General features: G+C 42.4%; 1 protein-coding gene across 1 annotated transcript in view; it reads left to right on the top strand.

Annotated features, from left to right (window-relative positions):
• The window catches only part of LOC115371839 (Down syndrome cell adhesion molecule-like protein 1 homolog), a 65,611-nt gene that overhangs the window by 24,000 nt on the left and 18,959 nt on the right, over positions 1 to 22,652 (top strand). Inside the window, exons 4-12 of the mRNA XM_030069401.1 lie at positions 15,551 to 15,697; positions 15,864 to 16,142; positions 17,569 to 17,844; positions 18,188 to 18,484; positions 19,069 to 19,341; positions 20,523 to 20,807; positions 21,089 to 21,208; positions 21,353 to 21,529; positions 22,141 to 22,340. Of these exons, the coding sequence (XP_029925261.1) occupies positions 15,551 to 15,697; positions 15,864 to 16,142; positions 17,569 to 17,844; positions 18,188 to 18,484; positions 19,069 to 19,341; positions 20,523 to 20,807; positions 21,089 to 21,208; positions 21,353 to 21,529; positions 22,141 to 22,340 (2,054 nt within the window). The remainder of the gene's footprint in view (positions 1 to 15,550; positions 15,698 to 15,863; positions 16,143 to 17,568; positions 17,845 to 18,187; positions 18,485 to 19,068; positions 19,342 to 20,522; positions 20,808 to 21,088; positions 21,209 to 21,352; positions 21,530 to 22,140; positions 22,341 to 22,652) is intronic.

Below are 22,652 nucleotides of genomic sequence, written 5' to 3'. Positions count from 1 at the left end.
CTGCCTCTGCATCCAGTGACCAGACAGGGTTTAATGTGCGACCCTCTCCCTGTAATCACATCCTGTGTCCTTAAGGAAAGTGAAAGCGGAGCGGCAAGTCTCGAGGCTTAGAGGTTCAAGTCTTGGAGTGTAGGGTTTATGTGGCCTGGATGGGGTTGAGAAATAGGATTTGGGTAAAGAGGGTTTACCCTTTCTCTCCCCCTTTCCTTTACTCTTTTGTTTAGGCTAGTGAAAGAGGGATTATGGCAAGGAGATTACAGCAGCCTCTACTAAGAAATTGTGTTTAAGGAAATGCTTATTTACTCACCAGCAGCAAGCAGAAGTGATGGAAGAAGACCCATCCCACCCACCCCCCTCTCTCTTTAGGCTCATCCCTTTCTTCCCCTCATTATGAAAGATTTCTCTCTAATCCTCTAATACTCATGTATCATTTCTTAACTTGTGGCTTTAAAGTGACAGTTCACTTAAATGTACCATTTCCATATTTCCAAAATGGTCACCTGGTGATTTAACACCCATTGCTACCTGCACCTTGGAGTGGGTATTCATGTGACATTTGAGAATTTTTTCCCCAACATTTTTTGGGAATATTGCAGATGAGCAACAATACTTTTGGCAGAAGTGATCATGGAGAAAAAAAAATGAATCTATAATAGTTGGTGGATGTGTTAGTCATATGACTTTCAAAATAAAATGGAAAATAAATAATAAATCACATAATAATACTACTGATTACAGCTGCAGCCATTATTGGTAGCTTGCGTAAGGAAAAGTACTACAGACAACAAATCTATGTCAAAACCAAATATTATTTTAGCAACGCCAAAATCAGACACTTCCACATTGTGATGCGCATTTATTCCACATGCACTCAAATATCACAATGTATAAAAACTCTTCACATAACCCTTCACAATGGGGGATTTCTTTCTTATTGTGTTTTTTGAGTCTCTCACTCATCCCGGCGAATGCAGCCGGTTGCCTCAGGACAACAGAAGACATGATCAGGGATCAAAGGGATCCCTGGTGGTCACCCAAGTGCCATGTTCCTACATGACCTCTCAATCAGACCTATTGATTGGCCTGTCTATTAGCTGTCCAAACACACATAAAGGCCAGATCAACGCGGCAGCCCCTGACTGATTGGAGTAGGCGAGAGGGTGAGAGAGGTGAGCCGAGGAGCGAGTGCATGCGAGATGATGCTCTGGGGTTAATGAGATGGTGTAGTCTGTGTTTTTTTTTTTTGTGTATTCTTCCACTGGAGTAGGGCGTGATGTGTCTTGGCTGTTGTTTCTTGGCACTGGGGATTAGTATGCAAATAATAAATGCCATGTGTGAGCAAGTCAAGTTGTTTAATGTGTTGTTTTCTCCCTCTTTCTCTCACTCTCCAACACAAAAGCCCAGTTAAGACACAAGTCAGTGATTCAGAGTTTAAGTGCAGACGATGCAGAGCCAGTCGCTTCAGTCACTAGTTGCTTTCTTTTTCCATTGGACAGTCTGATCACAGCGTGGTCCATCCCATTCTGAAATCAAAGTTCATTACCGTGTGCTACAGTGAGTGACAGTGCACCCGTCCTGTGTCTACATTTTAGATATTGATTTTCAATAGGACATGTGTTTGTAGGTTGTCAGACGGCCCATGTGCACACCATACTAGGGCTGCACCACTGTTTTGTTTATCTGTTTTCATCATAACATATAAGATGAAGTCAATTCATTGGCCTTCGCCCCAAGGATGCCGCTGGATTGAGTTTAAATATTCACACAAACATTGTACATTGTGATTGAATTGGCATATTGTAGATGGTGCTAAGTATAGGAGAAAGCATGCAAAGTGTCGTGATAATGGGTCACAGATACAAATTCATGCTCCAAAAACAGTGCATCTATCCCTTTATGCTCATCTTCTGCTTTATTTGTCTGGAAAAGCATTTTGTGAGGTAATTTATGAAGGACTGCATTCATGTCTGCATGGAGAACAGCCATAATATTACAGTAGAATTAGGATCAATTTAAAGCTGCACTATGCAAAATTGATGAGGGTTGATTTAAGTGAGAACCCTTTAAACTCAACTGATAATAAACACAGAATATGCACAGAATAAATCACCAAACCATGTTGACTCAATTGATATGCTTATTCCACATTTTTTTGTTTTGTTTTGTTTTGTTTTGTTTTATTTTGTTTTGTTTTGTTTTGTTTTGTTTTGTTTTGTTTTGTTTTGTTTTGTTTTGTTTTGTTTTGTTTTGTTTTGTTTTGTTTTGTTTTGTTTTGTATAGTGCATCTTTGACATGATGAAAACTTGATGACAGAACAAAGTTTGCTCTTCTGGACCCTTGTGTCGCCCTGTGTTGGTACCAGTGTGCATTCTGGTCACCTTACTTCATTTGACCCTCCACAATTATGAATGGTGCATCTTTAAACATTTTCAAACCATTGCTGAGCCTCCACTGTGAACAATTCTGACACTCAAGCAGTCTGTCTCAAATATGACACCAGCCTGTCCACCTCTAACTACTGGTGAACAACGAGCGAGACCTTGTGGTCGCTTTCCAGCCTTACACAGGATAGGAGAGGACAACAAAATATTGTACAGTACATGCAACAACATATTTACTCCCAGTGAAGATCATGTTCCTTGACAATGTTATCCAGACAGCCTGTCGAGTAAACGCTCAGGGGGATGCAGGTAGATGTCTTCACGGTCACCTGGATCATTTACTGTTTTGCCACCAGGCAGCACTATACTGTATGTAGCTTCTGAACTCAGGATGGTAGATGATAGTGAGAAGCTGTGCAGCATCACAAGGGATTCTCCTTGGCTGCTACCTGCTCATCTCAAAGAGCTGAAACCACGGCTGGACTCACACATTATATCACCTTCACAGCTGTTCAGTACAGAGTGTATTTACAGTGGATATTTGGTGCTCCAGGAGCTCGGAGGAAAACAGTGCAAGGAGAAGCATCTGCATCTGACTTTACTGCAACAAGTAACAAGTTATCTAGTCTCACTTTGTTATTGTATAATTGTATCTTCCAGAAAACAAGTGAAAAAAATTAATTATCTCACCTCACTGCCAGTGGGGTGAGATAATTAAAGCTGTTTCCTATGCAAATCAACTTCTTTCAAATATTATTTTGAGTCAAATAGCATTATCTTTATTGTTATGTGATCACCATTTTTTCAAGGTATTTGCCACACATGTTGTATCAAGTCACCATCTGATAAATTCAGACTGACATTAAAGATGTCAGATCAGATCCCTAATTAGTAGCAGTGGACAATATGCACACAATATGCTCACAGTATGATTCATTATACAATCCAAGGTTTGCGATTTGAAACTAACACAATGATGTATATCTCAAAAATAGTAAATGTGCAGCAAAATGTGCAGAAATTATATTTGTCTCTGAGCCACAAATCTTTCCAGCGATGACACTGTCTTTCCAGAATGAATGCAAAAATGTTTTCATTACAACTTTTGAATACTATAATGTCGATGGACAGTTTGTGGAACTGTGATGGATAAGCCTCAATTGTGATAACGAGTAGTTCTGTTCATTTTTTTCTGCTCTACATATATCTACTCTAAATTGCTGTATTATGAAGAATTAAATTTCAATATGTTGTCCCATTCCTAATAGTTGATGCTTCTTCTCCCTAGTGAGTTTCACACACATGTGCTGGTTATGGCCCGGCTATGATAATTAGATAACCATCAGGTCTTGACTTGATGGTGGTAGAGCTAATGCTGTTATAGTGCTGAACTAAGTTATTGTTGATGTTGTTACTATCATCGCTGTCGTTCTCGAAGACGATGATGATGATGATGATGATGATGATGATGATGATGATGATGATGAGGTTATGATGTTTTTGTGCTACTTGTTTCAGGTCGTTTGGCATGATGCTTTCAACGTCTGCTGCCCTGTCTAGTGCAAATGTGTCTCTTTGGTGTGTGTGTGTGTGTGTGTGTGTGTGTGTGAGTGAGTGAGTGCGCTAGTTAAGCTCTCCCTCTCCCTCTCTCTCTCTCCATGCTGGGCAGTGACACTCCTCTGCCACCAGCGCTCTAATAGGGAGGGACCAGTCGGCTCACTCAGTGCCGCTAATGCAGCTCACTGCCCCAGGCCATGGGCTAAGCTGGAACACACCGCATCCCTCACAAACACATACTGTACATACACACACATACACACACACCACAGCAGACACCCACCACGTACCCCACTCTTTCTCTTGTCTGTGGCTCTGTCGAAATCAAAACAAGGCGGACGGGCAAGTGCCCTGCCACTGGATGTTTACTGTTACTGAGTGACATTTTTGAAGTCCGGTGTTACTCCATGTTGCTCTGCTTAAGGCCTAATGCGCATGCAATTAACAGTTCAAATGGAGGTAATGCAACATCCATTTGAGGGTAGGTGTTTGGACCATGGTGGCACGCATATGTACACGTACAGTGTGGTGCATTGGGATGTATGGTGTGTGTGTGTGTGTGTGTGTGTGTGTGTGTGTATGTGGCTCCTCTCTCTCTTGGGACTCTCATTATCACTGCTGTCCCAGATGTCACCAAGCACATGAAACACACATCATGAATAATGGAGTCCTATTTCTACATCTCTCCCCTTTTCTCTCCCTCCCTCGCTCCTTCTCTCTCTCTCCCACTCTCTCTCTCTCTCTCGCGCTCTCTCTCTCACTCTCTTCCTCTCTCCATCCCTCGTTTCCTCTGATGTTTCTAGTTATGCTTAATCTCCTCAGCGCTCCCTCTATCTGAGATGGTCCATTTAGCTTTATGCAGCAGCATAGTCTGTCTGGTTAGGATGGGTTTATGGGAACACGGTGTCTCTCTGTTGCGCTGCGTTGAGCTAACGTCAACATAAATCATACCTTTTGAATGTGGGTTTTATGTCGGTCCAGTCTCAACTCAACACCGTTTGCTGTGTCTATAGTACTTTCCTGTCCATTCAGCCTCACAGGAGGCTGGGCTCCCCCCCACCACCACCACCACCACTTACACCCCATCCCCTCCCCCCAGTGTTTACTGTTTAAAGTCACACAGGGCAAATTGGGACAGAGCAGTCAGTGGAGCAGAAGAGACGCGGTCCCATCGCGGTGGAAAACACTGGACTCTGCCCTTCTGTCTACTCTGGTCTATATCTGTCTTATTCCTATCGCTCATACCTCCACCTTCGCCCGCGCTTTACCTTCCATCCTCCCAACTCTTTACTCACTCCTTATGGTGAGTGTGCGGGACGGGGAGGGGGTGCAGGGGCGCGAGCGCGGAGGTTGTAGCCTCAGTGGCAAACGGTGCAGAGGGGCAGAGCAGAGGGAGCGTGATTGAAAGATGAGGTAAGCAGTCAGAATTGGTTAGGGAAGAGGACAGTGGTTTGAACGAGACGGTGAAGCGTGGCTTTTTAATGAAAACATGACAGAGCTCGGGCTTCTTCCTCTTTCTCTCCGTTCTCTCTCCATCCCCCCCCCCCCCCCTCCCCGCACGCTGCCGCCTCCCAGAAGACGGGGGAACGTGAGGGAGACAGACGAAAAGAGGGAGAGGGTGGACGAGAATTGAATGCTGGGAGTCAGATATTGCTCATGCTGGCAGCGTGGCTTGCGCTCAGTCTGAATTGTTTGGTCGTGTTAACAAAGTGTCTTTATGGAGGAAGATGCGACGGAGGTGGGCTCCCGTTGCACAATTAGTTGTTACACATCAGTTGTGCCAATAAAATCTCCTTTGAATGTGAATTGAAAGGAGTTAAGAGGGCACCATTCATAAATGTTAAGTAAGTGTGCAGCCGAATAAAAGCCAGGAAAGTGTCTATATTTAATTGGTCGACACCTGCTTCTGCTTGGGCTTTTAATGTATACAGCAGAGAGTGGGGAGAGAGCAAAGGGAGGGTGGAGTGGGCTCTCGCTTTGAATACAGATTCAACACCCCTTTTGCATGAAGATTTAAAAGAGGAGAGGAGCACAGGGAAATGGACTGTTATCTCCGCCACAGTTTTCTCTGCGACCCATCTCAGCGCTTCGTCTTTCCCCCAGATTTTCTCCTCTAATGTTTGTACTTCTCCCCCTCTTTGACAATTCAGCCCCATCTAAATAAGTCTGGCAGTCAACTCATCTGTCCGTTCCTGTTTCACTGCAAAAACTCTGCCTGGGCTGACCTCTTGTGTCTGGTGACGCTGTCCATGGTGCTCATTTTCTAGCCTTGATTGTTATTTTTGTGCCAGCAGGAGAATATTTTTTGCCCTATTTTAAGCCTGGTAGGTGTATCTGCGTGTGTGTCTAGCATGTCTGCATTTGGGAGCACAAGCGTATTCCAGCACCGCAGAGAATATCTCCTGAATACGCTCCGCTTTTTTTCTTTCTTCTTCTTTCTGTGACAGTCACTAGGCTTTGATCCATTCCTCCTCCCCCTCTCTCTTCTCACCTTCTTTCAAATTCTTCTCTCCAACTTGCTGTTGAGAGCAAGAGGAAGGCAGAGGTACAGGAAAGAATCGTCTAACGTCAAATTCAGGATATTGATTCATAAAATCCGTTTGTCAGTCAGAGGGAGACTCTGTTTAATTTATTTGTCAAATGACAATGGCGACCTTAACTTTGACACTTATATCTGTGAGCATTTGTGGATTTTCATGCATGTGTGTTTGTGTGTGTGTGTGTGTGTGTGAAGGCTTGCTTCGCTGTGATATCTCCACCCAAAACCACACTATTACTGTTTTTAGACTGTAGAGGAGTGTAATGCAAATCTTATGCTGTCATCAGGCCTATGTGAGGTTAAAGGTGCACAATGTAAAACTGCATTGAAGTGAGGGCCCTTTAACTCAATTGACAGCAAAGTACTATAAGCATGAAATTTGTAGGTTGAGTCTAAAGGGTTCTCATCATCAGGCTGACTCATTGATAAAATAACTCCTTACTCCATGTTTTTTGTCATTTGAGTCAGTTCTTACTGAAAACCACCCTCAGTTTTGCGTAGCACACCTTTAAATGTATGAATGACTGGTCAATTGGCAATACTATCTGGCATGATATTTTGATAACAATGGTATCATGATACAGATGATTCTGTGATATGCAAAATACTATTACATAGTAAGCAATGATATATCACAATATCTGTAACCAAAAAAGAAAAAATACCCTGGAAAAGCTGAAATAATTTCCAGTAATTAAGAATCAGTCGTGTTTTTCTGTGTTTTAATCTGCACAGGGACTGCAATATGTAATATATACTGTAATATACTGTATACTGTACTGTATATACTGTATACTGTAATATATACATGACAGAGCAGTTGCAATTCAAATAAAGGCAGGGAACAAATACACCTCATAGGAACCATAATGTGCATCTGTGCAATGAAACTGAAAACTTAATTATCAAGACTTAGTCCAAGTATATTAATAATGTATCACATGAGGAACTATCGCAATATGTTGCGTTATCAATTTATTGTCCCACCCCAGTTTGCAGTATAAGATACCACAACAAAAGACTTTTTGATTAAGAAGTTATTATTAATAATAATTATTAATTATTAATTATATCGGGGTGAATATACTGCCAAGGCTGCTATTTATCCCTTGTTCTCCCTCTATTCCAGTATTCGCATTCAAACTCCTCAACAGACTTGTTTCTAAATTCAAATGGCAGCATAAAAGCCTGGAGTGAGACATTTAAATTTTTCTGCTCTCACAAAGAGAAGGATGGCTGTGCTTTACCTCACTTCAGAAGCTACTGTTGGGCAGCACAACTAAGAGTACCGGTCTCATGGATCAGGCTGGACGTCGATACAAAGCGGATTCATATAGAACAAAGGTGTCACATTCTGTTCTCCCCTTTCTAATTTAAAATGTATGGCCGAAATCGAAGCTTCAGAGTGAATGGGTGGAATGTACATTAAATGTTTGGGAAACGATAAGAGAGCATTGGATTTACCAGTGTCTTTAAATTTCAAAAATAAAAATAGCATCCATTTGTGACTTTTTGCCTGCTAAACTGGATAGTTATGTTAGTAAGTTGGCGGAGAAAGTCCTGACCACAAGAAACCAGTTATTTGATGGGATGACTCTCCAGGCGTTCTCTCAACTTGAAGCCCTAATATGGGACTGCATGTTATGAACTGTTTAGGGATTTTCAGCAAAGACATTTCTTGATGACACACGAAGACTGGAGAAAAAATGTAAAGAATCATCAATCAGTTTCGATTAGTATTGGATTGAAATTGTTCAGAAGCAAGTACATCAGTGTGTCTAAAAGAATTTGCACAGATACAACAGACAAAACATTGGATGTTAAAGATGAATGGGAACTGGAGGTCAATACTGTAGTGAATGATGATAAGTAGAAGATGCCCTGAGATATTTCATAATATCTTTTATAAAATGATATAATCAGATATTTTAAGATTCCACTGGTAATACCCAAGTATGATAAGAAATCCAACCCTCTCTGTTGAAGAAGAGGTGGTCCAATTTAGGAAACTTTTCACACATTTCATTTGAATAATGCTAGTTTTACTTTTCAGCTAATTTGAGTTCACATGTCCATAAAGGGGTTTGGAAAGACCAAACAATGTATGCTTAGAGGTCTTATGCTTATAGCCCATGAAATGAACTGGCGTAAGTCTTAGCCACCTACCTTGGACCAGTGGACTGAAAGACTCATGAATGTGAACTGTATGGAAAATATGTATGGGAAATACAATGGCTAGCCTGCATTTTCAGATGGAAGCTTATTTCGAGGGACAGTCCTCTGTACTAGTGCATCTAGCAAAATGAACAAAATACAGAAATGGAAAATTTGGGATGTATGTGAAATTCTGTATAATATGCAAATAAGGATATAACTAGCCTCCTTCTCTCATTATACATCTTTTTACTGTCACCTTAGTTTTTTCTTTGTCTTTTCTCCCCTTTTTCTTTTTTCTTTTTCTTTTTCTTAGTTATACAAAGTAAGATGACTCATGTCTATATATGTGTGAAACTCATTGTCAAGGGACTTGTTTTAAGCGATGTTCGACAAAAAACTTAGAGAATAGGCTACTGTAGATGTTTTTTTTTTTTAAATTGGGCTTGGAGTGGAGCTGTGAAATTGCACAACAGGTGACAAGAACTTGATATTTATTAGTTTTTTCTAGTCGCTCTTCATATCCACAATCCATCTACGTTTCCATATCAGTATTAATGCAAATAAAAGGTTATTTGTGCAAGATGTTTTGGCTATTGCCTCATATTTAAGATGATTTTATAAGTAGGTGTGCAGCTACATGCACCAAGCACACCTTCTGCTAACATTTTAATGCAAGTATGCACCGCAGATGGACATTTGCTCATTTTTTCAACAGTTTGAGGCAGAAAACAAAAATGCTAACGGAGCTGTGTGCAAGTATTGCATGTATCAACAATTTTGGCTTACAAAGGCTAATAACACTGAGAAGCCATTTCAGGGATATTGGGGGAAATGGCATAACTTTTCCTCCAGTAACAAGTGTTCGATGAAGAAAAATAACTCACAAACTTCAAAATGCAAAGGCGTACCTCATATTTGAGGTTTTAAAAATTTTACATCAACTATCCATAAGCATAGATCACAGTTTCCCCTCTGACAAAGGTTTCATGTCATATTGGGTCCTCCAGTCTGATAGACACACCAATATTTTTTTTTTACTCAAATCTGTGAGTGCTACATGTCAGTGCACTTTATTTTTATATGCAGATGGACCTCGTTTGATGATGTTACATAAGGATTTAAGTAGGAGATGAACTCTCAGATAATTTAGCTTTGAGAAAACAGGCTGTTTTTGCATCTTGGCAAAGCCTGGATGTTTTGGGAGAGGTCAGAGAGGAATTCCTGTGAAGAGAGGGAAAAGTTTATGTCTCTCCTAAAATAGACTTGTCTGGACAGAGCTGAGTTTTGCCCCTTTAAAGCATGTGGGTCAGATTAACTTCAAAGAGCTAAATTAGTTTCCTGTTGAGGAGAGAAAAGACCAACTTAGTTTCAGAACTGTGCAGGGTCAATATTTATACCTCAAGGTTAAAGACAAAGATCAGCATTCTATTATTATTATTGTTGTTGCTGTTAGTTTGGAGCACAAAATTGGAATGTAGTGCTTTTTGCCTTTCAAATTAACAAAGCTTCAGATTCAGGGTCAGGAACTGGCTAAACTGAATAATGATTAGGGTGTGGTGTTGCTCTAGTACGTGACATTTTATGATGATTAGATACGAACCTATTTCAGTTTGCATCTGAAAAGTACAATGTAATAACTTCATATTGATGCCACTTTTTGCACTGACTGCAATTTGCCAGTGTTTTTTTTTCCCTTTACAGTCACGACAATAGGATTCAGTCTATGACCTTTATGTTTCGTCCTTGAAGATTGCAAAATACATCATGCTTTAATAATTGCCGAATAAACTGCACCAAAATCTAAACAGGATGGCAAGCAACAGTGAGAGGACCCTAGCAACAGGGAGAGGATGAAGAAAGCATGAGAGTGGGAGGGAGGGGGAAAGATGCAGAACATCAATAAATAATGGCCCCACTGAGGAGGTGGAAATATGGGCCTCGTTATCTGTGCGCCGACGCCTTCATTTGCATGTGAGAAAATGAGGCTGCTCCCAACACACACAGCACACACACACACACACACACACACACACACACACACACACACACACACACACAGCACACGCATACTCCTGGACCCACATGTACTACACCATATACCCTATTCATAGACTCTCTGTATTGCTTTCATTTTTCCTTTTTCTTTCTCGCACATTTATATTTCCATTATTTCCCTCTTCATTTCTCTTCCATGGAATTTCGCATAACAGCAGGTTTGGTTTGTTGTGATGCTGCAAAGCTGTGGATGTTTTGCATGCATGATTTAAAAAAAAAATCTTTATTTAGTTAAGAAAGGTTTGCTGAGGACACAAGCTCTTTTTCAGTAATCCGTCCTTTTCGCATTATTACAGACAGTCCAGCTTCACCGTCATTCTCTGCAGCTGGCCACAGAGAAGCCGCTGCAGAAGTTTAAGTGCCTTGCTCAAGGGCTTTACTCGCTCACTTTAACTGCTCACATTTTTCCACTGGTTTGTGGATCCAGATCAGCTCAAGGAGGGAGAGGGAAGTGTAATGCATGGGCTTAGGTTAACGGGTAAGGCTCATCACAGTAATAACTGTCATAATCACATTTACCTTGAGGATTTCTTCTTACATATTCAGTACACAAAATGAACCTAATCAATCGATTTCTTCTTATGCAGTTGACTCTGTTCATATTTGGATTTTTCACAGAAATTATTTTGTATTTGTCACTGCTCTATTAAATTTTCTGAAAATATTAGGGTTTTTTTCTACGAATTTTTAAGATTTAATTTTGACCTTTCCAGTTCTTCTCCTTCTGTTAGTGGGATTTTCAAAGATACCAAATATATCCTGTTGAATTATGGGGGAGATGGGTATAAAATACAGCACAAAACATCTAGATATATTCTATTCGATGTAAAGTTCGAATATCTCATTGTATAAGTGTGATGTGGCAACCAGCAGATACAGAATATGTATGTGACATTGGTTTACAATATGGAAAACAAATCTAACTTAGAATAAAGGGGAAATTTAAGGGAAAATCTAAGTTCAAAGGATTATGGCGAATCTGTCTCAAGATCATAATTGTTGTTCACTGAAATGTAGTTTTTGCAGTGGTTTGGATTTCAAAGCAGAAATATTTTTATGAACAATATTATAATCATATAATTCTAAAGTTTAAATATGATGGATTTTTTTTTTTTTTTTTTTTTAAATCTTGTTTCCAGATTTCCCATGAAAACATGAACATAAATAATTTTCCTGATTCACAAGACAGAGATAGCTTAAAAATAGTGTCCCCTCTGGACACTCTAGCAGCCAGGATAAATGAGCAATTTTTGCACAACTTTCCCTGCCATTAATGTTTCTCCTTGACTCCGACCATGCTCAAACAAGATGCCACTATGCCCGCTGTCCTCTAGGCAGTATAGCTCCTTTCAAAGAAAAAAAACAAAACCAGCTTCTTTCTGGGTGAAAGAGCTCTTTATACAGCCATCTTTGTTTGGAAAAATGACTTAAAGCCCTAAATGGGGTCCTCAGAGCTGTCTATAGAGATCCATGAATATTTCCATATAGTAGCTAATGGTTCCTCATTGAACCAAGTGGTTGTTCCGCAGTGGTTCTTTTGTGCGTGAGGAATCAAAAGCTCTACAGAATCACAGATGAATTCTACCTTCTGCGGCGCACCTTTGTTATTGAACACAAGGGACTGAAAAAAGCTTCACTGCACTGGCAGTGATTGAATCATATAGTATCATTTTGTAAATAAATTTGGTGAAAGATTTGAAAACCATTAGGCTCTACAGTTGTGTTTATTGTGTCATGTGAAGGTGGAACAGTAAAAATACATGTAACACCAGAGGCAGTTCCCATACGATTACACGCCTTCAAAGAGTGAGCTTTTTTTTTTTTTTTTTGCATGGCTGCATGCGTGTTTGCATGTTTTGGTGCAGCCGTGTGTGTATGCGTGTGTATGTGTGTGTGCGTATATAAAACACATTGGCTCTGTTTCTCCTTATCTAGTCAAGTCAGCATGAATAAAAGCTGAGGGAGCACAGTGATTTAGTAATTAATATTTTACTCTGTCTGCCACTCTGCTTAGAGACTGAGAGCAAAAGAGGGAGGGAGAATGAACCAGAGAGAGAGAGAGATAGATAGAAGATAGCAGGGTTCGTACAAATAGATGAGGAGAGTCAGCTAAAGATAGGCAGAATCTGTGCACAAGACACTCAATTGAGATGGACAGATAGTGAAGGAGCTCGTGTGATTAAATCAGGGTTGTTTCAGAGGCGTCTCTGCATGGGATGAATTCGGTCCCCTCCTTAAGACAGAAAGTATGGCTTTGACAGATCCAGCCGACTCTCCTCTCCCTCTCCCTCTGTGTCTCGCTCTCTCCCTCCCTGCCTGTGTCAGAGTGTTGTGACAGGCGAGTTGTTGGTGTTGTGGGAGTAGCAGTCTTAAAGTGCTCATTATCCTGTAAGGCTTCATTCTAGGGGCCAAACAAAGGCTGCCGTGAAATTGCAGCCTGCACTGCAACTTAGGTCATACGTTCCTTGCAAACACATGCAGAGTTCATCACCGTTAGCCGGCTTCTTTACATATCGACGCTCAACCCTCTCCATGAAGCTGACAAACATGGAGCTTATGAAATATTCATAGTGATAAACACACTTGTGCACATGATTGCACTCATTCCAGCTGTTGGCCTGCAGCTTGGATCCTCTGCAGAAATGAAAAAGCCATAATCATAATACTCTTAATCCAACAGCAGCCATTTTGATGTTACGTCACTGTCAGAGTGGAAGATTGGCATGGACTGTAAATAGGCCACTATTACTTCAATGCATTAGTGAAGACTTAACCCGACAGTTGTCAATTTGTGTGTGTGTGTGTGTTTGTGTGTGTGAGTGTGCACGCAAAACTTCCAGTCAGTTTTCACCACAGCAGCTAACACAACATCTGATTGATTTTTGGAAGTGCTCCCACAACGTCCTCAGCTAAACGATCAAAAGGAAGTTCAACCAGCTGTTTACTCCCACATTCCAAAAGAAGGTGATAGGTCAGACAGTACCTTAAAATGTGAACATATCCCCCACATTTTGGATCCATTTGTGTCTAATTATACCTTTTTCAACACGGTGTCTGTGAAATGATACAGTACATCACATGATCAATGTTTGTCCACTTCACAGCGCTTGCATAATGTGCATTTTAGTTTCTCACCCAGAGTGTGACATTAGTTCAAAATGGCCACAATGAGAGAATAATGCCGCATTCGATTATGGTCCAATGCTGGAGGTCAGAGGTTGTTACTGACATAATTATGTTCATTTGAGCGACACAGTTGAAAAAACATGACACCTGCTAATGTTAACCACAGACACTGACAACAGCAAATTTAAATTTCATGGTTTTGACTGAACACTGTATTGTTACACTGACTGACCTAAAATTATGCCATGCTGAAAATCAAACATTCAAGTCTTTTTAAAACCCTACAATATCAAAAATATCATATTAATTTTACTGTTGACAGAAACCATGTTGCTATGACGTCAAGTGGTAAACCGCTTCAGAGAAAACCTCCTCAACTTCACAACAAGGAAAAGGCCATCAGGGTATAGGCTAATTAAATTTTCTGAGAAAAATTCTGAGTTCCTTCTTATAATTGAAAGCAGCATATGCATAGCAATCAAGACAATAAAGAGAACAGAGAAGCAGAATATGAGCAGCCCATTCACGTTGGCACAAACAGTAAATAGGCCAGTGCCTGGCAGCTCCTATCACACTGACCCTCAATCTGCATTCACCACAACATCATGAAGATGTTTATAAGAATGTTTATGAAGAGGAGCCTCGGTTTACCATTGATAGTGTGCTGCTGTGGAGTTATACGTTGTGTGTAGGGGGACAGTAAATCTGCCTCTGTGTCTGTGGGTGGTGTAAGTGACCGCTGTGTGTCCTCCAGGCCTTGAAAGACTGCCAGGTATTGGGAGGCAACATTATCAGGCAGGTAGTGCCAACTGTTCAGGCAGCTGTTTGTTCTTAGTGCAATAAGGTTTTGCACTGAGCACAATGGATTTGTACCTGACCCATCATTTCAGAGTGGATTTTATACTGTGTGTTTTCTGTCTGTTGAGTCGTGTCCCCATTATGGTTTGCTGTTTTCTGTCAGTTGTGATGCTTCACTGCAAATGCAAAGATTTAATAATACGAGTACTAAAATAATCATTACTGTTACTAACCACTGCTATGCTTGATGTGTGAGCAAAGCACAAAACAGCATCTCTGCACATAAACCAATTTGGTTGCATATTTCAGGAAAATGCATTTTATAGTCAAATGTAATGTAAAACATGAATGTAAACAGCATAACAGTGATTACATGAAGATTTTACATTTATGTTGAGCGTCTTTAAATTCCTTACACAGATACCAACCTGTGATCAACCAATCAAAGTGTGCAACCTCACATAGACGTTATGTGTATGTTTTATTATTTATTTATTGGCATTTCTGCTTTATTTTTATAATGACTATAGAATGAGCACTCTGCTAGGTGAGCTACCAGGGTTCCCTGTGAATTTAAGATTCTTAAACAGGTACATAACACTTACACAGAGACCCTTTTTAACCCCACATGTGTGTCAGATAGCATCAGTTTAGGTGCAGATTTTTCACTGAAGTATAAAACATCCTTAGAGGGTGTTGCATTGCTGTCCAAGAATCTCAGATTTACTTCAGGTCTGTGTGAGGTCATGCACTCTGATTGGCTGATCATACAGGAATATCTGTGTATAGGAATTCAACCATACACAAATAAACACAGATGTTAAAAAGCTTCAGTGTAGGCACCGTCACATTGCATTTGGCTATAACATGCCCTTAGGGTAGTGGTCTTTTTTTGGGTATTATCACTATTAGTCTGTTTTGAATGTGTTTTCCGCAGGTAACAGGTTCTCTCTGACCTCCTTCGGGGCTCTTTACATCTCTGATGTTCAGAAGGAGGATGCCCTCTCCACATACCGGTGCATCACCAAACACAAGTACAGTGGTGAGACACGCCAAAGCAACGGAGCCAGGCTCTCCGTGATGGGTGAGTTTCATTGTGTTGTCTTTATTTCTCCTTTTTGATTTATCAGTATCAAAGCTAGATTTCCTTTTAACGCAGTAAGTAAGGAACACAAAAAAAATAACCTGATCTCCTTTAGCTCCATTCAACCGTACAATCCTATCTGAAATCTGACTCCTGTGCCCCCCAGACCCCACTGAGTCCTCACCCACCATCCTAGACAGCTTTCAGGCAGGGGAGGTGTACGCTGGCCAGAGTATTGAGCTCCCCTGCATAGCAGGAGGTTATCCCAGCCCCACCGTGCGCTGGCTGAAAGACGGCCGGCCACTGCCCTCGGACGCCCGCTGGACCCGGCGTTTGACAGGGCTGACCATCAGTGACCTGAGGCAGGAGGACAGCGGCAGCTACGCCTGCGAGGTCACCAACAGCTTTGGCTCGAAGGAGGTGTCCGGTCAACTTCACGTTATAGGTGTGCAAGCACAAACACACACACACACGCACACACACACACACACACACACACACACGCACGCACGCACGCACACGCACGCACACGCACGCACGCGCACACACACACACACACACGTACAGTACATACAACTTGACAGACTTGAACACTGTCTTTTTATTGACAGATTCGCAAACTCCTCTCCATTTGGTTTGAGGCATAAATCCCACGTATAAGTCACACATACAGTGTGCATGCAACAAATGTGTGTGTGTGAGCTGTACGCCCCGTCATATCAGGTCTCAAAAAGGGAGGCAGGTCAGTAATTCACTGAGACTGAATCCTTAACACAGCTGCCAGCACCGTTCACCATCACAGGGAAGGAGGGTGAGCAGGAGGGAGATAAAGACGAGGGCGTAAAGGGGGGTAATCAGACATCCAGAATAAGCACTGAGAAGCAATGACATTATCTACAACGTAATAACAAGATAATAAGAGAGAGAGATAAATGCACATTGTGCAGAGAATACAAAGAAACAAAGGACGGGAGACAGAGACAGAGTGAGAGAGAGAGGATTGGGTAGCGGTAGGCTTTGCCAGTGGGCACATCATAGCAGCACACACTGTGACTCTGACAGGGTGAGGGGGGTTGGGAGGCACAGTGATGCCCCCCAGCACACACCACCAGCTGCCTTATTGCTCACTGACATTTGCACACACACACACACACACACACATATACATACACACACTCTCTTTCTCTCTGTGTCTCTCTCACCCACACACATTTACACACACAAGTGGACAGAGATGTGAAGAGATATCTCCAGCTGCTTTTTTAATGAGTGCGTCAAACTGATTGAGTCACTGCCTCTGATTGCAGTGTCTCGCTTTCTCTCACTGTCTCTATGAATGTGTAGGCATACAGTATGCGTGAATCCATGTGTCATTGTTTGGGGTGGGATATCTGTGCCCACCTGCAATTAGTCTACAACTATATTACCCATTGTTGCCATGTGGTAACTTCAAAACTCAAATTCTAGTGCTGTAAATTCAATTGAATGATTACATCTAGGAGCAGAAAAAAAACTATAGCAAAAAAAAGAAAAAAAAAAACTCAACAGCAGCAGCTCTATCCAAAAACAGTGACTGGTTAACACCAAGGCTTGTTGAGAACTATTTCTTGCCATCGAACACCGCTAAATTGTATCCGCCCTCAAAGAGCACAAATTCAGGGTATATAGATGCAGTTTGCATGTGTTCTTTCATGAGAAAATATCTTTTTAAAATTGTATTTTGTGTGAATTCTATCTTTAAGTCCTGAAACATTCATATTTTGGAGGTAAGAGGTTTTGACCAGACAACAGCCATACGATTCTGTAGAGTTTTTGTTTTTGGAGTTGCATTCTCATTCAGTTATATTTTTTGACATGTGCCCATCTCTCAGACCCGCTGCGAGTGACCTTGTCCCCTAAGAGTCTGAAGACGGGCATCAGCAGCACCCTGTTCTTCACCTGCACTGTGGAGGGCTCTCCAGAATACACCATCACCTGGTACAGAAACACTGAGCCCATCGTCTCCGACCAGCACATCTCCATCCAGGGACAACACAACGACACGCTCCAGATCACCGCAGCACAGAAGTTCCACTCCGGAGCCTACCAGTGCTTTGCCTCCCGCAAGGGCCACACTACTCAGGACTTTTCCATTATTCTGCTCGAGGGTACGGGGACAGAGCTGGCAGAGGAAATAACGAGTTCAGATTTTGTGCAGTTAGGGTTTCAGTGGAGGGTTAACCCAACTAAACTCAGCTTAACCACTGTTATGTCTGCAAGAATACACTTTACCTACCTTTTTAGGCTAATATACATTTTTATTAACTTGTTAACAAAAAATGAAAGTGCTATTTATCAAGGTCTTTAGATGGTAAAGTAAGTAAATGAGGGTTTCCAGTATCTTCCAGTATCAAATTTGCTGCTCCCAAATGTGAATATGGAGCATGGAGATTTTTTGGTCAGAGTTTCTCACCTCTCTCTCTCTCTGTCTTTCTCTCTCTCTCACTTCAGACGGTACTCCTCGTATTGTGTCTTCCTTCAGTGAGCGGGTGGTGAACCCCGGTGAGCCTTTTTCCCTCATGTGTGCCGCTAAAGGAGCCCCACCCCCCTCTATCACCTGGACCCTGGACGATGAGCCTGTGGTGCGAGACTCCGCCTACAAAACCAGCCAGTACACCCTGTCGGACGGCCTGACCGTGTCGCACGTCAACGTCAGCAGCCCGCTCATTCGCGATGGGGGAGTGTATCGTTGCGCCGCACGCAACTCGGCCGGTAGCGCCGAGTACCAAGCGCGCATAAACGTAAGAGGTGCCTGTCTGCTTTTCAATATACATCCTATACAAACACATAGACAACAGGCAAAGGCCAGTGAGAAGTAGGACACAAACAGTTCATTTTGCATTACACTCACACTCACACGCATTTACACAACCACCCAAAACTCTACCTATCTATCAATCTATCTATCTATCTATCTATCTATCTATGTATCTATCTATCTATCTATCTATCTATCTATCTATCTATCTGTTTGTCTATCTGTTTGTCTATCTCTCTATCTGGTCATAAGGCTGTGTAGCTATAGGTAATGCAGAGCTGCTGACAGCACACACAGACACTATCACTTAGACACACAGAATACCTGAATAGGCTGAAAGTAACAAATACCCTCAATCTGAATTCAGCAAAGGGAGCATAACTAACCTCCCTCTCTACCTCTCAACTTGCCCCAATCCCTCTTTCCTTCAATCTTTATCTCCTCACCCGCTGTCTCCTTGGCTGCTCCCTTACTCTGCCATGACATCCCTCACCTCATCTGCCCCTCTCTCCCACCTCTGTCTCTGTCTTTCTCTCCTCCCTCCATCCCCTCCCTCTCTTCCCTGTGTCTCCAGGTGCACCCAGAATCAGACCCATGCGCGACATCACTGCAGTGGCAGGAAGGAACACCTACATAACGTGCCGTGTGATCGGCTACCCCTATTACTCTATCAAATGGCTGAAGGATGGCATGCAGCTGCCTGATAACCACCGTCAAGTGGTGTTTGAGAACGGCACCCTGAGGCTGACAGATGTACAGAAGGGTGCAGACGAGGGTACCTACTTGTGTAGTGTTCTGATCCAGCCGCAGCTGTCAATCAACCAGACCGTCCACGTCACCGTTAAAGGTAAGCATTGAGAGGAGGAGCTGCATTCGGAGATGAACAACATGGATACTGGCTTAGGTTGTCATTAGGAGACATTCAGACATTAAAGCTGCATGAGGCAAGATTCAGTGTAAAAGTACCCCAGGCTTCAATCACAAAGTTGGACTGAAACTGAGAAGAGCATCCCACCCCCAAAACGAAAAGCAGATTCCCCCTTGTTGCCCAAATGAAACTCTGTAATATCAATACCAATATGATACTGATATTGTGATAAGTGGCTAGAAATTTGGGATTTTGGGTACTGTAATATCATAATATGGCATAAGTGTTGTCTTTTCCTCATTTCTCTTATTTGTGTCTATCTGCTTGGTAATCATATCCATGTTACTAATGATTGTTTATCAAAAATTTCTTGTGTGTAAATATCTTATGACAGCAACAACAGTCATCCCTACAGCACTGTCACAATATCAATATTATGTTGTTCAGTTAAAGACACTGTGATATTTTATTTTGTCTATGTCACCCAGCTTTAGTGGAAAGCAGACCTGCTGGTAACATGAGTGTGCTGAGTGCAGTTTACTGAAGTCACTTGACGATGATTTCTGGGTATTAGAGCCCATTTAATTTGTAAATTTTTTATTTTACCTTTCCTCATGCTACCAGTTGGAGCCACCAATGTACGAAGTTGTCCTGTGCAGCTTTAATGTTTGATGAAAGAGGTGGATGGTGTTTTAGGATGTGTTCTCGTTTCAGCGTGTTTCCATGTTTTGTTCTGTCTGAGAGTGGGACATCGATGGTAGTGGGGCAGCTGCAGAGGTGTTTAAGGGTGTTTATGTGTGTGTGTACGTGTGCCTCCGTGTGAGTGTGTCTCTGATTTAATTAGATGAATAATAATGAGGCCTAGATTAAATCCCCCAGATGTCTCAGCTGTAGTACCCCCACCCCAACCTCCATTACTATGGCAACGGAATGACTTCCTCCTGCCAATTGGACTCTAACCAGAGCAGCTATTATGGGCTGCAGGAGATGTGAGTGGGGGAGGGTGGGGGCTGGTGGTTTCAGGGGGGGAAGTAGAGGAGCCTACTGGCCAATGACCTTCTCTCTCTCTCAGCATTGCTCCAGATGGCCACACTACCACTCTTCCACCATCTAATGCTGCCTTTATTCCTCTCACCCTTCGCACCCTTCCTCCCGCTTAGTGCCACCGTTGATCCAGCCCTTCGACATCCCCTCTACCTCAGTGGGGAAGCTCATGTACATTGCCTGTGTGGTGTCATCTGGGGACATGCCCATACGCATCACCTGGCACAAAGATGGACAGCTCATCGTGCCAGGCTCTGCCTCTGGCGTCGGAATAGAGACCAAAGAGTTCATGAGCTCCCTGCAAATCTCCAAGGTGACACTGAAGCACAACGGAAACTACACCTGCATCGCCAGCAACGCCGCTGCCACCGTCAGCTGGGAGAGACAGTTGATTGTTACTGGTGAGGGCATGAGGGAGAAGTGAGTGGCATAGCAAAGATGAATTAGGTCACAGAGATGGGTGTGATACACAAGGTTCAGTGGAAGCCGAGATTAAAGTGAAGTTTCGTAAACTTGCATTACGCAAAATTGCTGAGGGATGATTGACACATGTAACTTTTAGGCACAACTGACAAAAAACATGGAATAACCACAAAGTTTGACGGCCAAGTCTACAGTTTCTTTTAATTAATTCATGTAGACAAAAGAAATCACATTAATGATATTTTTTTTTCCTTCTTAGTGCCACCACGTTTTGTCGTGCAGCCCAACAACCAGGACGGTATCTACGGCAAAGCTGGGGTCCTCAACTGCTCTGTGGAGGGTTACCCACCTCCCAAAGTCATGTGGAAACATGCCAAGGGTAAAATTAAAATTAGAAAATAAAACGTTATAGTAACAAGGCAGTGTGAACTAGCCATCATGAAGACAGGATCATGCACTTGTGAATGCTGAACCACTAAAATCTTTGTCTCAAACTGAAGCTGCTGTATGTCACGTCCTGCAGGTGTAGGAAACCCTCAGCAGTACCACCCAGTCCCTCTAACTGGACGTATCCAGATCATGTCAAATGGCTCTTTACTGATCCGGCATGTTCTGGAGGACGACCGAGGCTACTACCTCTGTCAGGCCTCCAACGGAGTGGGCTCAGACATCAGTAAAAGCATGATCCTTACTGTCAAGAGTAAGTGTCCATCATTCTCTCCCCTCTCTTTTGCACTTATTCACTCTTTTTCTCAGCTTTGCCTACATCTCCAGGATTGCACATTCTGTATGCAGAGCTAAGCTTTACTTTCTGGTAAGGAATCCGTTCCTCTAAGCTGCAGGCTAGCTTTGTCAAGCACAACAGCTGGATCTGCCCTGACCCCAACAAACTCTTCTCTCTCTGGCGTTATCTCTCACCGGGAGTATCTCTGCTATTGATTGATCTGTTCCGGCAGCCTGTCCATGTATTCCTGACTGTTTGGTGGGGAAAAGCTGTGATGAATTAGTGATGAAAACAAAACCACAGGAACCCCTCCAATCAATAATCTATGTCTGAGGAGAAGAGGAGAGAGAGAAGGCAAGAGGAGTAGGGAAAGGGGAGGAGGAGAGGCAGCGCAGGGAGGAGGTAGGGTGAGAAGGGCAGCGGGGCTTGAAGCATGAAATGAAAAATGGAAAATGAAGGGCAGAAATAGAGATGTCTATACATCTCTAATATATCCTCAGTTTCTAATATAACATCCCTGTTCCCTTGTCTCATTACTCCATATCATGCTATTCGTTACACTGACATGTGCCTGTGATTCTGCCCAGTTCCTGCCATGATCACCAGCCACCCCAACACCACCATGGCTAAGAAGGGCCAGACCAAGGAGCTGAACTGCACCGCACGAGGCGAGCAGCCCATAATCATCCGCTGGGAGAGAGGCGATACTGTCATCGATGCCGAGAGAAACCCCCGTTACTCCATCACGATAAACAAGAAGGGAGACGAAGTCATCTCCACCCTCAAGGTCAGATACGGCATTCAACATTGTCCAAATTCCAGTGACACCAACACTGAAATTATTTGTGACAGGCAGGGGTGTAACTATGGTCTGAAAGGTGGCAGGAGGGAAACAGTTTTAGGGGTCTTTCCGCTGAATATGAGCCATATGAAATGAATTTCCTTCATTTTATATGACCCCACTTGACTCAGGGTAGACATACTAGCTAGATGAACTATAACAGGATATACTGGGATAGATGTCACTATTCGACTTGGTTTCATTTTTACTCTTATGTGTCAGCTGGATGCTTCCTTTGCCTCTGTTGAACAGCTAGGC

Source organism: Myripristis murdjan, chromosome 14, assembly GCF_902150065.1.
Source record: "Myripristis murdjan chromosome 14, fMyrMur1.1, whole genome shotgun sequence".
Taxonomy (NCBI): Eukaryota; Metazoa; Chordata; class Actinopteri; order Holocentriformes; family Holocentridae; genus Myripristis; species Myripristis murdjan.
The sequence above is the reverse complement of the archived record's forward strand: the minus strand, read 5'-3'. Positions and strand labels throughout refer to the sequence as shown.